Here is a 16,195-nt window from a genome sequence, read left to right on the forward strand (position 1 = left end):
CAAAGCACATATAATCCACAAATAGTTTCCCTTTGACTTTGAGTTAAGTCTTATATTTGAGCAGAGCCTTTCTGGTTACTTGATGTTTATAATAATTTATATTAATAGTAAAAAAAAAAAGCTCAATTTAGGAGGAATAACTAAGAAATCTGTCTCCTGATCATTTCTTCCCTGTTGTACTTTATCCTAAATATGGTCAGTATCACTGGTATACAATTATTTATACAAAGGAAGCAATAATACCAAGCAAGAATTATCGATAGAATTTTCTTATAAACTAGTAGCATGTGCTTGGGAGTTTACTACCTTAAGGGAGGCTCTCATTTAGCATTCCTATGTTTCAGATGCTGACTCTCCTCTAAAGCTACAAAAGGAACTATCCCTACCTCAGATGGAGGTGCTTGAATTTGGAGTGCCTCTTTTGCGGGAAGGGGCTTGGGAGCTGTGGCCCAAGGCACAGCAAACAGCCCTACACCTTGAATGTGCCTGCTTTCTTCGAGATCTGGCCTGCCGCTGTGGAAGCTGTCATGGGGGAGACTTTGTCCCCTTCCATCGTTTCGCCATCTGTTCCACTAAGAGCTCCAGCGGGACCTCCCGATTCTGTAGCTATAAAGACACTGGCTCAATACTAACACAAGTGATCACAGACAGATTGCAGCTGCCTTCTCCCCAAGGTAAATCAGGGAGCAGAAAGAAGCTATGTGTGCATCACTTCTCTTTATTCGTGTACTTGGAACTCTTCATTCAAAAGATGAAATCAGATTAAGAGAGAAAAATAGGTGGAGAGAGTCATTTATCACTGAAATACCAGAAATTTTTTTTAAAAAAGTGTGATCTCAGAGTTAAAAGGAACTTTAGAGGTCATACTTGTTTTGGTTGGCAATATTGGGCAAGCTGTAGGTGTGTGCTCAGTTGCTCGATGGTGTCCAACCCTTTTGCGAACCCAGGGACTGTAGCCTGCTGGGCTCCTCTGTCCATGGGATTCTCCAGGCAAGAACACTGGAGTGGATTGCCATTTCCTCTGCCAGGGGATCTTCCTGACCCAAAGATCAAACTCAAGTCTCCTATGTCTCCTTGCATTGGCAGGAAGATTCTTTATCACTGAGCCACTTGGGGAAGCCCCTTGGGCAAGTTACTTAACCTCAATTAATTGAAGAAAATAACAGTACACACTTCATAGGGTAGTTGTGAGGATTAAATGAGTTAAAATATATAATGTGCTTTGAACAGTACCAGGGATATGGTTAGTGCTCAATACATTTAATTATTGTTTTCATTATTATAAATTTTTACTTCCATACACATATACGGAGTCCTTATGTGTATCAGATGCTTCAAGTAGGTGTTAAGAATACGAAGTGAAATTATCAGGTTTTTTGGGGGGTGGTGGTGGTACAGACATATAAATAGAGAATTCCAATATGGCCTAGTAATAGGTGATAAAATCAACTACCTAGGGGTTTGGATACCTAGTGAAATGGCTGTTAGCCCAGCCTGAGAAATGAGTAAGATTTTTCCCTGAAGGAGATAATGCCAGAAGTGAGATCTGAGGGTTATGTAGGAGTTAGCTACCTAAAGAAGCTTTAGTGGATAGATGTTCCCCCAAACCTATAGCCCTCTACCACAACCCAGATAAGAGTTCACCCTTGGAATTCTCTGGTGGTCCAGTGGTTAAGACTCTGAAATTTCACTACAGAGAGCCAACAGTTCACCCTCTTTGTTTTAACATTTTCAGTTAGCTTGCCTTGTAGGACAGCTCATTTCATTCTTAGTAGCTGTTAGAAAACTTCTCTCACCAAGGTGAACTCTCAGTTCAGTTCAGTTCAGTCGCTCAGTCGTGTCCGACTCTTTGCGACCCCATGAATCTCGGCACGCCAGGCCTCCCTGTCCATTACCATCTCCTGGAGTTCACTCAAACTCACGTCCATCGAGTCGGTGATGCCTTCCAGCCATCTCATCCTCTGTCGTCCCCTTCTCCTCCTGCCCCCAATCCCTCCCAGCATCAGAGTCTTTTCCAATGAGTCAACTCTTCGCGTGAGGTGGCCAAAGTACTGGAGTTTCAGCTTTAGCATCATTCCTTCCAAAGAAATCCCAGGGCTGATCTCCTTCAGAATGGACTGATTGGATCTCCTTGCAGTCCAAGGGACTCTCAAGCGTCTTCTCCAATACCACAAGTCAAAAGCATCAATTCTTCGGCGCTCAGCTTTCTTCACAGTCCAACTCTCACATCCATACATGACCACTGGAAAAACCATAGCCTTGACTAGATGGACCTTTGTTGGCAAAGTAATGTCTCTGCTTTTGAATATGCTATCTAGGTTGGTCATAACTTTCCTTCCAAGGAGTTAGCGTCTTTTAATTTCATGGCTGCAATCACCATCTGCAGTGATTTTGGAGCCCCCCAAAAAATAAAGTCTGACACTGTTTCCCCTTCTATTTCCTGTGAAGTGATGAGACCAGATGCCATGATCTTCATTTTCTGAATGTTGAGCTTTAAGCCAACTTTTTCACTCTCCTCTTTCACTTTCCTCAAGAGGCTTCTTAGCTCCTCTTCACTTTCTGCCATAAGGGTGGTGTCATCTGCATATCTGGGGTTATTGATGTTTTTCCCGGCAATCTTGATTGCAGCTTGTGCTTCTTCCAGCCCAGCGTTTCTCATGATGTACTCTGCATAGAAGTTAAATAAGCAGGGTGACAAAATACAGCCTTGACGTACTCCTTTTCCTATTTGGAACCAGTCTGTTGTTCCATGTTCAGTTCTAACTGTTGCTTCCTGACCCGCATACAGATTTCTCAAGAGGCAGGTCAGGTGGTCTGGTATTCCCATCTCTTTCAGAATTTTCCACAGTTGATTGTGATCCACACAGTCAAAGGCTTTGGCATATTCAATAAAGCAGAAATAGATGTTTTTCTGGAAGTCTCTTGCTTTTTCGATGATCCAGTGGATGTTGGCAATTTGATCTCTCGTTCCTCTACCTTTTCTAAAACCAGCTTGAACATCTGGAAGTTCATGGTTCATGTATTGCTGAAGCCTGGCTTGGAGAATTTTGAGCATTACTTTACTAGCGTGTGAGATGAGTGCAATTGTGCGGTAGTTTGAGCATTCTTTGGCATTGCCTTTCTTTGGGATTAGAATGAAAATTGACCTTTTCCAGTCCTGTGGCCACTGCTGACAGAATATGGCCCACTGGAGAAGGGAATGGCAAATCACTTCAGTATTCTTGCCTCAAGAACCCCATGAACAGTATGAAAAGGCAAAATGATAGGATACCAAAAGAGGAACTCCCCAGATTGGTAGGTGCCCAATATGCTACTGGGGATCAGTGGAGAAATAACTCCAGAAAGAATAAAGGGATGGAGCCAGAGCAAAAACAATACCCAGTTGTGGATGTGACTGGTGATAGAAGCAAGGTCCAATGCTGTAAAGAGCAATATTGCAAAGGAACCTGGAATGTCAGGTCCATGAATCAAGGCAAATTGGAAGTGGTCAAACAAGAGATGGCAAGAGTGAACGTCGACATTCTAGGAATCAGCAAACTAAAATGGACTGGAATGGGTGAATTTAACTCAGATGACCGTTATACCTACTACTGTGGGCAGGAATCCCTTAGAAGAAATGGAGTAGCCATCATGGTCAACAAAAGAGTCTGAAATGCAGTACTTGGATGCAGTCTCAAAAACGACAGAATGATTTCTGTTCGTTTCCAAGGCAAACCATTCAGTATCATAGTAATCCAAGTCTATGCCCCAACCAGTAATGCTGAAGAAGCTGAAGTTGAACAGTTCTATGAAGACCTACAAGACCTTTTAGAACTAACACCCCAAAAAGATGTCCTTTTCATTATAGGGGACTGGAATGCTTAAGTAGGAAGTCAAGAAACACCTGGAGTAACAGGCAAATTTGGCCTTGGATTACAGAATGAAGCAGGGCAAAGACTAATAGAGTTTTGCCAAGAAAATGTGCTGGTCATAGAAAACACCCTCTTCCAACAACACAAGAGAAGACTGTACACATGGACATCACCAGATGGTCAACACCAAAATCAGATTGATTATATTCTTTGCAGCCAAAGATGGAGAAGCTCTATACAGTCAACAAAAACAAGACCAGGAGGTGACTGTGGCTCAGATCATGAACTCCTTATTGCCAAATTCAGACTTAAATTGAAGAAAGTAGGGAAAACCACTAGACCATTCAGGTATGACCTAAATCAAATCCCTTATGATTTCTCCCTTATGGAAGTGAGAAATAGATTTAAGGGACTAGATCTGATAGATAAGAGTGCCTGATGAACTATGGAATGAGGTTCATGACATTGTACAGGAGACAGGGATCAAGACCATCCCCATGGAAAAGAAATGCAAAAAAGCAAAATGGCTTCTGGGGAGGCCTTACAAATAGCTGTGAAAAGAAGAGAAGCGAAAAGCAAAGGAGAATAGGAAAGATATAAGCATCTGAATGCAGAGTTCCAAAGAATAGCAAGAAGAGATAAGAAAGCCTTCCTCAGAGATCAATGCAAAGAAATAGAGGGAAAGAACAGAATGGGAAAGACTAGAGTTCTCTTCAAGAAAATTAGAGATACCAAAGGAACATTTCATGCAAAGATGGGCTCAATAAAGGACAGAAATGGTCTGGACCTAACAGAAGCAGAAGATATTAAGAAGAGGTGGCAAGAATACACAGAAGAACTGTACAAAAAAGATCTTCACGACCCAGATAATCACGACGGTGTGATCACTCACCTAGAGCCAGACATCCTGGAATGTGAAGTCAAGTGGGCCTTAGAAAGCATCACTATGAACAAAGCTAGTGGAAGTGATAGGATTCCAGGTGAATTCTACCTTCCTGCAAATTTTTCACTCATTTTTCAGCTTTGTGCCGCCTTTCATATTTGAAGACAGCTGTCAAGACCCAGGAATATCTTCTTTTCCTCTACTTTAGTAAAGGAGAAGTTGGTGTTGGTGTTGATGTTGGCGTTGGTGGGGGAAAGGGATGTGGCGAATTGGTGGTGGTAAAATACTAAAATGAAGATTCTGATCTATGATCTTAATACCTCCTCTGGCTGTAACATTTTTATGACTCTGTGAAGGTAGACCAGTGACTTGGAGAAATTGGTCTCTGGCTGATGAGGTCTATGGTAACTTGCACTTTTGTACTTTCTGAGGGGAAGAGGAAAGAAAACAGTGAATGTCCTGGTTGGTATTATGAAAAAGTCACACTATCATTCGTAATTGCTTTTCAGCCTTTTGTTTTTGAGAGGTCAGTACTGACCTTTAGATAAGGCATCTTGGTCAGTCTAGGCGTGAGCGAGGCTCAAGACCTTTCCAGCACAACCAAATTCTTAGGGAGGCTTCCCAGACCCTGGGTCTCTGTGCACAGACATGCAGAACAAAGCATGCTGTTCTCTCAGGCTGCAATACGGTGGTGCCTGAGAATTGTGCATCACAGTAGTGCTGCCAAATTCCAGTTTCCTTACTTTACCTTGTATGACATCATTAAATAATCGGCGAGCCAGCCCTTTTACTTAGCACAAACCCTCCCTATAATCGTTCCTTTAGACTCCTTTTCAGTCCCACCACCTGTGCTCCTGAGCCCAAATAGGTAGCATCGCCACAGCATTTTCCAGTCTTTGCCTTTTGATCAGAAGTCAGCTGCAGAGGAAGAGGCATGTCTGGAGGACAGAGGTTATTTAGGATCAACCAGGTAAAGCTGAAAACCTCTTCTGGCTCCTGTGACCCTGGTGGGATGACATCTTGTGCCCTCATGTTTTTCTCTACTAGGTCACTTCTTCTGTGGTTCTCTCCCACCTAGTTATAAATCTGACCCAGATATGTTCATAGATCTCTACTATTAGAATTAGTCATCAAACCAGACGGCCATATTCTTTATTCATTTCTTTGGCAAACAGAATTAGGAATTGGTTTGGGAGGTTTGAGAATGAAAGGAATTACTATTTAAATCACAAGTAATTGCATTTAAGGAAAAAAGAATTAGTACCCTAATCTTGCATGTAAGGTTACTATTAAACCTAAATTTACCATTTTTATAATGGGGGAAGCAATTTTCATGAAAGATAGTCAGGAATTTTTAAATGTTCTCAGTTAATACAAACACAGGCGATTAAGGACAGTCATCTTTTCCTCCCTACAGACACTTCTCAGTTCCAGACAGAATCATCCAGAAGTCAGGAGTCCTTCACAAGAGAATACTGCAGGTAGGTGGAGATGCTGAGAGTGGTCGTGGAGGCCGCCAGAAAGTAAGACACAGCTGATCATTAAACTAGGGCGCTCACCTTACCTACAGACAAGGAAGGCATGTGACCACCCAGGAATGGTGACTTCTGTTCTCAGCCCAAAATGCAAGTTAACAGTGAATCGGAAAGGCTTTGTTTGACTGTTTATAGGGAAATTATTTCTTAGTGATTAAGAAAAACTTTATTTAATCTCTCTCAAATGTATTATACACGTAACAGATTTTTTTCAGCTATAAATTTGCCTGCTCAATTACTTTTGAACCCAGATGATATTAAAATGATTTTATATTTCATAACCATGTACTTTCTGGCTTTCTAATGCATATCTTACCAATTTTGCAAGTTCCTACCTTGAATTCACCAGCAACTCTTAAGTTATTCAGCTCTCATTTATTCAGCCTGATTTCCTACAGTTTTCAAACAAAAACCTATATTCTACATTAGTCACCCCCATCCTTAATATGTCTTTGCTCACACAATTCTCCCTTTTAAAAATACTCAGTGACGTCTATATCCTTCTAACTTATCAGAATGTTCACTATCCAAAGCCCTCCTCAGTTCTCACTTTTTCAGTCATTCTATCTCAGAGAGATCAGACCTCTTTTGAACTTGTGGTGCCTGTGAAAAATGCACCGGACTAGTAGTTCAGAAAGGTGAACTCTAGTTTTGGTTTTACTTAGTAGCTCAGAATCTGCCTGCACTGGAGGAGACCCTAGTTCGATTCCTGGGTTGAGAAGATCCGCTGGAGAAGGGATAGGCTATCCACTCCAGTATTCTTGGGCTTCCCTGGTGGCTCAGATGGTAAAGAAGCCACCTGCAATGTGGGAGACCTAGGTTCGATCCCTGGGTTGAGAAGACGCCCTGGAGGAGGGCATGGCAACCCACTTCAGTATTGCTGCCTGGAGAATCCCAGAGGATTCTAGGGGGCTACAGTCCCCGGGGTCACAAAGAGTTGGATATGACTGAGCGACTAAGTACAGCACACACATCAGTAGCTGCGAGGTCATATATAAGTTATTTAACCTCCCAGAGCTTCAATTTCTTCATCTGTAAAAGGGAGATAATTTTGCCTACCTGAATGGCAGGGTTTTTATAGAATAAGATGGTGTTATTTCATAAAATAATATTTATGTGTGCAATGATAGAGTTCAAATGGGCTGATAAATAAATTTATTATTAGTTATTGCTTTGTATCATTTTTGTGTTTTCATGTAGCAGAGTGTTAGTTTGCTCTTGAGATGTGGTCTTTTCCCCATTTCGTTTGTGAGGTACTTAGTTTGGCTTTAGGTTTTTTAAACTCCCAGATAGGGCTTTGCCATTAAGAACAAAGTCCCTGTCATTCAAAACCTTGTGGATCGATGGAGGAGAAGGATAGACATAGGATTAATGAATCATAAAGGAAAACTTCCCAGACAAAGTGGCTTTCGGACCTGGTAATGCCTCAGCAAAAGTGGGTGCTATATGGCCACTGTTAGCTCTTCATCTTCTCTCCACAAAGAACAGAGGAAGAGTTCCTGGATAAAGTGAACAGGAGTCTGGCTCAGAGCAACCCCAAGAAAGGCCTGTTGACCACGAAGCCCTGCCACTGTAGGGAAGTCCTGAAGTTAGTGCTCTCGCCCCTCACCCAGCACTGCCTGGTCATTGGAGAAACCACTTGTGCATTTTATTACCTGCTGGAATCTGCCGCTGCCTCCTTGGAGCTGTCAGATAATTACATGGTAAGCAAGCTCTGCTCTCTACCCCTGAGCTGAGCCCTATGACTTGGGGGGATTTGATGGGGATTTCTTACCAACAAGTATGAAAAAACGGAGGAAAGTGGGGGAGAGGAAGGCGCTGTAAGGGGTCTAGGCGAGAGTACAAAGCGGAAGTGTGGCAGTGAAGAGTACCTCGACGTCTCCCGCACAGTCCAGCTCCCCGTTTCCAGTTAAATCCTGCCACAGTTCAGATTCTTCATAGCCTTGGTCCAGCCGTCGTCCTGATCACACACTTAGTAGCATCCGAATCCTAATGCAGTTTCTCCTCCCCTTCTCTTGTTTGGAGGCCTTCTTTTATTTGAGGAAGGCAAGCAGTCTTCTGGGCCAACCCTCCGCATTCTCGTTTTTTAAAAAGCACAAGGTGAAGATCTGTCAGTTTGAAGAAGCCACTTTCTGTCGTCTCCAGTCAGAGGTGAGGGCAGGGGTTAACCTTGTAGTTTGCGGTATTTCTCCTTAAGGATTACCCTATTATTTCCTTTAAAGTCTCTTTGCCTTTTGTGAGCAATTATAAATGTGATTTAAATTCAAAACATAGAAATACATGTAGAAAGTGAAAGAGCACTTCCTAATCCCTTGTCACCCCCAGCATAGTTGATAGGTTGGTGAAAGTGATCAAAAGATATAAACTTCCAGTTATAAGTCCTGTGATGTACAGCTTGTGACTGTAGTTAACAATACTGTATTGTATATTTGAAAGTTGCTAAGAGAATAGATCTTAAAAGTTCTCATCACAAGAAAAAAATTGTAATTATATGTGGTGATAGATGTTAAACTTGTTGTAGTGATCATTTCCCAGTATATACATATATTGAAACATTGTACTGTACACCTAAAACTAACATTATATTGTCACTGTCCTTCAGTGAAAGAAATCATCACGTTGTACACCTGAAACCTACACAATGTTATGTGTGAAAGATATCTCAATAAAGCTAGAAGGAAAAGAGCATACTTTTCAAACTCTTCCCGCTCAACCCTATACCACTCAGCTGCTGGGTCCTCCCTCCAATGTTATGTATCTGTATGTATTTTGCCAGAGGGGCTCAGCATACATTAATGTATATAATCTAACCACTTCCTTTGTTAAATACAAATAGGAGCTCTCTGTACTCCATTCCGCATCTTGCTTTAACAGTAAACAAAACTTCCCTGGTGATCCAGTGATTGAGACTCCACACTTCCACTCTAGCAGCAAGTGGGCAGGAGGCTTCAGTCCCTGGTCAGGAAACTAAGATCTTTGGGTGCACTGCAGCCCAAAAAAAATAAATAAATAATGTACCTTGTAGATCATTCTGTATCATTTATGACAGATTTCCTGAAGGAATTAGATTTGTATGACAAATAAAAACTCTGGGGCAAGCACGGCATGAGACATTCCATTGTCAAATGACAAATAGGAGTAAACTTATTTATTGTGTATGAATAACCCAGGACAGCTCAGTAACTTCTCCCAGCCTCATTGCTATTAAATCCACAGAGAAAAATGTGTTGGAATGATTATCAATTTATAAATAATGACTCCATAAAACGGGGGGATTTTTGTTGGGGAGCCAAGATTTAAAATTTTTTAAAAGTAAGGAAAAATTAATTTCAGTGTAAACCTTAAGATACTTTGGTTAGGAGAATAAACCTCATGTGGATAAAGCCTTTGAACACCAAAGGGAATATTACAGTAGTCCACAGTGTTGTATTATTTGTGTTTCAACCAAAAGGTCTTTGAAAGTGTTAGTCACTCAGTCGTGTCCAACTCTTTCAGACCCCATGGACTGACTGTAGCCTGCCAGGCTCCTCTGTCCATGGGATTCTGCAGGCAAGGATACTGGAGTGGGTTGCCGTGCCCTCCTCCAGGGGATCTTCCTGACCCAGGGATCAAACCCAGGTCTCCTGCACCACAGGCAGATTCTTTACCATCTGAGCCACCAGGGAAGCAAAGTTTTAAATAATTCTTTCTTTCCATTTTAAAGAAAGAATTATTGTACAGTCTTCCTAAGATTGTTCAGAAATTACCATAGACTTGATCCCTTTCTTAGCCATAGATTTAGCCATAGAGCATGAAGGTATATGATAACTTCAGGGTAGTACCTCAGCTCCTATCCTCATACACTGTGGTGGTACAACTTGTTTATGAAGAGAGTGATGAGATTTGGTGATATCTCAGATGCTTTCCATGGCATCTGAAGCTAAAGACAGTCCCATCTGCGTCTCCCAGCATCGCTTTGTAAATCACAGCCTCTCTCTACTGTGGGAGATGAGAAAGAAGAGTGCTTTCTCCATTTTCTCAATCCTTTGCTTGCTCATGGCCCTACGGGTGCTTGTTAGTGTGGCCAGGTTCTGCTCTAACTCTGCTCACTCTGGCACCTCGGGCCCCAGGTACGCATTCCAAAATAAGAGCCGGTGTGTTGTATCCAGAACCTTGTCCTTAGGACTCTTCTCACGTTTACATTGTCTTTCTCACTTTACTATCTCCAGGTCTGTTTCAACATGGGACAGATCACCCTGGCCAAAAAACTGGCTAGGCGAGCCCTTCGTCTGCTGAAAAGGAGTTTTCCCTGGACCTGGCTTGGTGTCATTTTCCAAACATTTCTAGAAAAATGCTGGTATTCCTGTTCCCTGAGTCAACCTCGAAACAACCCTAGTGAGAAGTGAGAAGCTCTGCCAACTTGTCCTGGTTCCATTTAGGGTCACAGAGAGCTCAAGTTGGACCTAGGCTGAAATTTTGCCTATTTGACTCTAAGGCTCCTCTTTTCAAGCATATGAACAGTTCTCATTCATTTACCTTACTCTGGGCCAGTTCAGTGTAGCAGAACGAGTACATCTTTTCTCTTTGAAGTATGGTATTATCCTGTCTTTTTCAAATAAAGATAAATATATGTGTACTGTGTGTACACATACACATATATGGAATTTAGTGTTATTTCTCTGATAGATATACACATAATATTAAACACTTCCTAGTTATCGAGCTATAATGATTTATAGGAAATCTGTTCAACCAAAAGAACAATTCAAAGAATGAACCTTTTTTAAAAAAAACCTCTCTGAAAACTTCTTTTTGGTCAAGAGGGATGAATTTGAAAAGCATATGAGGTTAGAAGTAGTGGGCTCCCAGGAATCTTTCTGAGTCTGGAAGTCTGTGGGTGAGTAGACTCCAATTTCTTTTGGGGAAGGCTGGTGGACCCTGGTAAAGGATAAGGGCGTGCTAACCACCCTTTGCTTCACACCAGGAAGAAGCAGCTGGCAGTCCTCCAGCAGCAGATGCACTGTCTCTCCCTGCTCCGGCAGCTCTACAGCCTGGAGGCCACAGCCAGCAGCCGCAGGTTTGCCTGCCTGGCCACTCTTATGCAGAAGAATTCAGTCAAGGAGTTTCCTGGTGAAGCCCAGGTAAGCAAGCCCTTGCTTTACCTCTGGACCTCACTCAGAAACCTAAAATGCTAGGGGAGAGACCCTGTCAAGTCCCTGGTAAAGCATGGTTCCACGGTAACCCAGACTTAACAGGACTTTGCTGATTGTGTGTTTGAACAGGGTTCTTAGTTTGCAGTTTATAGGGAGGCTTTCATGTATGACGCTATCTGTGTACCCTCTGAACTGAATGTTGACATTAGTGTGTATTTGTGTGTACAAAAGAGTATTTAAGGAGTGATCAGAAGTAGGGAAGGGGTCATAGCTTCCACCAGATTCTCAAGCCAGTGGTCCAAAAATAAGGATAAGATTTGCTGACTTAGGGAAAAAGAAGAAAGGGAAATATGTCGTCCTAATTTTAGTGTCTCTATGTATATCCATTTGCTCAACAAATATGAACACCTATTCTATACCGGATTTCCCTGATAGCTCAGTTGGTAAAGAACCTGCCTGCAATGTGGGTTCAATCCCTGGGCTGTGTGTACATTTGACATCATTTGATGACACTTTGAAACTCTGTCTCCATTAGATTTCCAATATAAGTAGACTCTGTCACTCCTAAGAATTTTCCAACAGCTTCTCATCTTCTTTGGAGTAAAAGCCAGAGTAAAAGATCCCCTGGAGAAGGGAAAGGCTACCCACTCCAGTATTCTGGACTAGAGAATTCATGGACTGTTTAGTCTGTGGGGTCACAAAGAGTCGAACACAACTGAACGACTTTTACTTACTCTGTACCAGACACTGGATCTTAGTTCCAGGGAAACATAAGTGAAATATTTAGTATGTTAGGTGATAATAAATGCAATGAAATAAATTAAGTGGAGACCAGAGGACACAGAGTTCTGGGAACTAGGGGTGCAGTTTTAATAAGGTGGTAGGGAAAGCCTCACCGAGCAGGTAGCATTTGGGCAACTATCTGAAGGAGATGAGAAAGTAGGCCATGTGGGAGAAGAGGCTACCTGGGAGAAGAGCGGGCAAGAGGAAGGCAGAGTGGATGCACAAGGCCTGTCCTCTATGTGGAGGAGGAGTACAGGGGCCCGTGTGACTGGAGGAGGGAGTGAGAAGAAGAGAAAGAGCCAGGAGGTGAGTCAGAGAGTCTAGGGAAGGGGATGGCAGATGGTGCAGGCCTTGTGGCCACCGTGGGAGTTTTGGCTTTTACTCCAAAGAAGATGAGAAGCTGTTGGAAAATTCTTAGGAGTGACAGAGTCTACTTATATTGGAAATCTAATGGAGACAGAGTTTCAAAGTGTCATCAAATGATGTCAAATGTACACACAACTGATGACAGATCTAGGCGGCAGTTCTATAGAGTTCTAAGGAGCAGTTAGAGGCTTCAGTTAGAGAAAACAGAAGAGGTGCAGTTTGACCAGCGTTTTGAAGGGGAAAGTCTTGGATTGGGGAAAAGAAGAGGGGCAGATGGAGGAAGCTGTTTGTTTAAAGAACAAGCAGTGACAATGTTCAAATCAGACATGTAGGGGTGAGACGGAGCATGTTTTCATAGCTGGAGTTGAGGTGAGCAGTGGTCCCCAGGGGTGCTACATAGAGTGAATAGCAGGCACGCGGGGGCTCTTACCCAGAAAAGGGACGAGCTGGAGCTGCAGCCTGACTGTGCAGTCTGGATATTCACCCCATGTTTGTTGTCCCACAGGTTGTCTCTACCTATGTGGCCCTCTCCCAGTTCTCCCAGAACGTGGGTGACAAGGAGAAGTGGCTGCACCGTGAGCAGCTGGCCATTCAGAAAAGCAGCCTGTGCTGGTTCTCCAGGGAGGGACTGTTGGCCACAGCCCAGCTCATGCAGGCCTTGGCCTATACCAAACTCTGCCTTGGGCATCTCGACTTCTCCATCAAGCTGGGTAATGGGGCCTGGGGCTGGTGGGCCTGGGGCTTTTAGAGAGGCCAGGCGCACCTCTAGACCTCACAATGCTCTTTAACCTCCTTAGGTTTTCAAGCTCATGAGATATGCAGACACCTCAAGAAACCAGCTCTGGAGAATCTGGTTCTCTCAGTTCTCTTCAGATCTGCATTTCTGAAGAAGAAGTATTAAGATCCTTTTCTGTCCTTTGTATTTATTTGTTGCCTCAGAGGGGAGATTATGACCTACCAGAGCAGTTTAGAGTGGAGAGGGAGAAGCTGTCTTGTCTCCACAGCCAGCACTGTCTTCAGTAGTCCTCCAGGAAACATCGTCTTAAGTTTGAGGGGTCAGGAGTAGAAATGCAGAGTCTGGGCACTAGATATCCCCCCTCCTTTCCCTCCACCCCCCGCATGCATTTTACTGCAAGGAGGTCGGTAATTGCTCAAGACCCTGGAAGTTGTCTCAGAGTCATTTTCCCACTTCCTTTGTTTAGAGATAGGTCTGATCCCAGGCACAGATACTCTCTATATAAATAGAATTACGGAATGGAGATCTAGGGGCTGTTAGGCCACCTTGAAGGTATAAGATCCCGTCCTCTCCTATACAGCCCTTCCCGTTCTCCAACTGGTCCCTGTGGCTCTGTCTCTCGGCAGATTTGATCTGTGTGTCCACGTGCTGGAGAGTCAGTGGGCGCTCATTTCCCAGAGTCATGATGTCCTTGGCCAGGCCTGCTTCTATTCTGCTTGCTTAGATCTGCTGCTCTACGGAAAAGGTAAATCATGTGCAGGGCTCTGCTGTATTCCTGAGGGATTCAGACCTCAGGTGGGGCCCTAGGTTTGGAACACAGGCGCTCATGGGCCTGTCCTTTGGGCATGGCCTCTGCTCCTCACCCTTGTTCCTTAAAGTCTAGGAACCACACTGTGATTCAAGGTGTCTGCTTTTCAGGTGGTGTCTCCTCCCCTGGACCACGCACCTTATATACCACATTAGGGTTGACAACTTATACTACTAGCCTGGTTACTTTCTCTGTCCACAGGATGGCTGTGTCGGCCCTTTGAGGAATGTCTGCATTTCATTCAACACTACGAGCACAGCTGCATTCTAAATTCTCAGAGCAATGTCATGCTGGGGGTCCACTCCTCTCTGGCCATGTGGTAATGCAGGGTGTCAGAGTGTTACTTGGGGCTGTGGGAAAGGGTAAGTTTAAAGACACCATGAACTCATTTAAGCTATTGCCTTTTGCCCTCCAAAGCAGGATGGTTCCACATCTCCAACCCATTTCTAAAGACCACTCACCTCCCATTTCCCTCCACGTTATTGGAAGGGTTCTTCTTGTCCCTTAAGAGGTTTGGGTTCATAGATTAAGGGTTCAGTTTAGAGTTACATTTAAGTGTGAGATAATCCATGGCAAAGCTGTATATCATTGGTTTTCTTTTGAGCCTCCTTACATGTGAGTTAGTAGCCTTGGCCCCTTACTAGAATCCCAAATCTGACTGAAGGAGGTCTTAGACCCTCAGAGTAGTGACGGTTCTATGGAGGAGCCATAGTGGGCAATTAGGGGAGAGAGCTGAGAGCTGTGGTTCTTTCCCTTCAGGTTTGCGCAGGACTCACAGTGGAATCAGTTTGAGTACCACTTCTCCAAGGCTCGCCAGTTGGTGAAAAGAACCAATGCCTCACTATTTGGTTCCCATGGCTTTGTCCGATTCCTAGAGTGCCAGGTGCTAATTTTACAGAAGATGCCAGAGGATGTCCTCCTGCAAACTCTCGCAGAGACTCGCCACCAAACCCTCATGGTACCTGTCTCCGTTATTCTCAACTAACACCTAAGGCATGGTACTCTTTCTGCCACCTGCCTCTCTCCCTTACTCTTCTCCTTGCTGCCTTGGTTTCTTTTTCCTCCTTGAACCCTTTTTTCCCCCTCCACCTACAGACTCTGTCCACCTACCTCATGTGTCCTCCCAGATATTCTTGCATGTAAATCAGGACTGGATTTCTTAGGATTTGCAAAAGCTACTACCCAATGCCATTAAAATGTTGACACTTAGCCCTTCTCATTAGAACACTCTGGCTTTGTCTATAGTTTGACACATTCTCCTACATCCTTTCCTTCTGAATCTAAAAAACATTGCAGTTCCTCTGTATCTGAGAACAGACTGTCTGGGCCTCCTTGACCATCAGTAACTCCTTCCTGTTCCCCTAACCCTGAGTGAGTGTGCTGAGTGGGAGCTGCAGTAAGTTCTGATGGAGTGGAGTGGAGGAAAAAAGTACTAATCCCTGAGCTAATGGGCCTTCCTTTCCTTTCAGTACTTTAAGGAGTTCTTCTCTCGATGTGGGACCTGCCCCGTCTATCACCAATGGGTCTCTGAGCTTAAAGCCTTTGTAATGAGAAATGGAGAGATGTCCTTGACCAACATCATCAGACCTTTTGACACCTGCCTGACCAGGATTTGGATAGAGGGAGAATTCCTGGAGGAAAATAACTCCTTTGAACAAAATTTGGAAATACAGAGTAAGCATTCCTTTCTGGAACTCTTGTCTGAGAGACATAAAGAACAGTCTCAGATTCTTACTCACAAGCAGTTAAAAGGCATTTTCAAATAAGAAGGGACATCCAGGTATGAGGATTAGTCCTTGCTTTAGAGGTCGTTGTCATTCTCTCACAGTGCCAGCCTCCGCCTCAACAGAGAGTCCTTTATGTAAGGGGTGTAAGAGCCCCTGTCAGCCCTTTGTTTCAGCATCTGTAACTCTTAGGCATAGGAAATTCCCCTTTGGTCCCTGCACAAACAAGTAGGTTGTTTCCGTGGAGTAGCTGGATGGTCACTAAGGGAGAAAGAAGGCCTTAGAAATCACAAGGTAATGTCTATGAAGGTGAATGCTAAGAAATGAGCAAGAAAAAGAGAGGAGAGAATATAGTTCCTTGCTTTAGGACCCAGCAA

The 16,195-nt window shown here is 43.5% G+C and overlaps 1 protein-coding gene across 5 annotated transcripts in view; it reads left to right on the top strand.

Annotated features, from left to right (window-relative positions):
- The window catches only part of LOC138425348 (adenylate cyclase type 10-like), a 38,638-nt gene that overhangs the window by 22,118 nt on the left and 325 nt on the right, over positions 1-16,195 (top strand). For all 5 annotated transcript variants that reach the window (XM_069563132.1, XM_069563131.1, XM_069563133.1 and 2 more), the window contains 12 exons: positions 345-674; positions 6,152-6,215; positions 7,753-7,972; positions 8,295-8,420; positions 10,478-10,650; positions 11,233-11,389; positions 13,056-13,260; positions 13,348-13,444; positions 13,913-14,031; positions 14,296-14,413; positions 14,854-15,052; positions 15,564-15,768. In XM_069563132.1, the coding sequence (XP_069419233.1) occupies positions 345-674; positions 6,152-6,215; positions 7,753-7,972; positions 8,295-8,420; positions 10,478-10,650; positions 11,233-11,389; positions 13,056-13,260; positions 13,348-13,444; positions 13,913-14,031; positions 14,296-14,413; positions 14,854-15,052; positions 15,564-15,768 (2,013 nt within the window). The remainder of the gene's footprint in view (positions 1-344; positions 675-6,151; positions 6,216-7,752; positions 7,973-8,294; positions 8,421-10,477; positions 10,651-11,232; positions 11,390-13,055; positions 13,261-13,347; positions 13,445-13,912; positions 14,032-14,295; positions 14,414-14,853; positions 15,053-15,563; positions 15,769-16,195) is intronic.

The sequence above is a fragment of the Ovis canadensis genome, chromosome 20 (assembly GCF_042477335.2).
Source record: "Ovis canadensis isolate MfBH-ARS-UI-01 breed Bighorn chromosome 20, ARS-UI_OviCan_v2, whole genome shotgun sequence".
Classification (NCBI taxonomy): domain Eukaryota; kingdom Metazoa; phylum Chordata; class Mammalia; order Artiodactyla; family Bovidae; genus Ovis; species Ovis canadensis.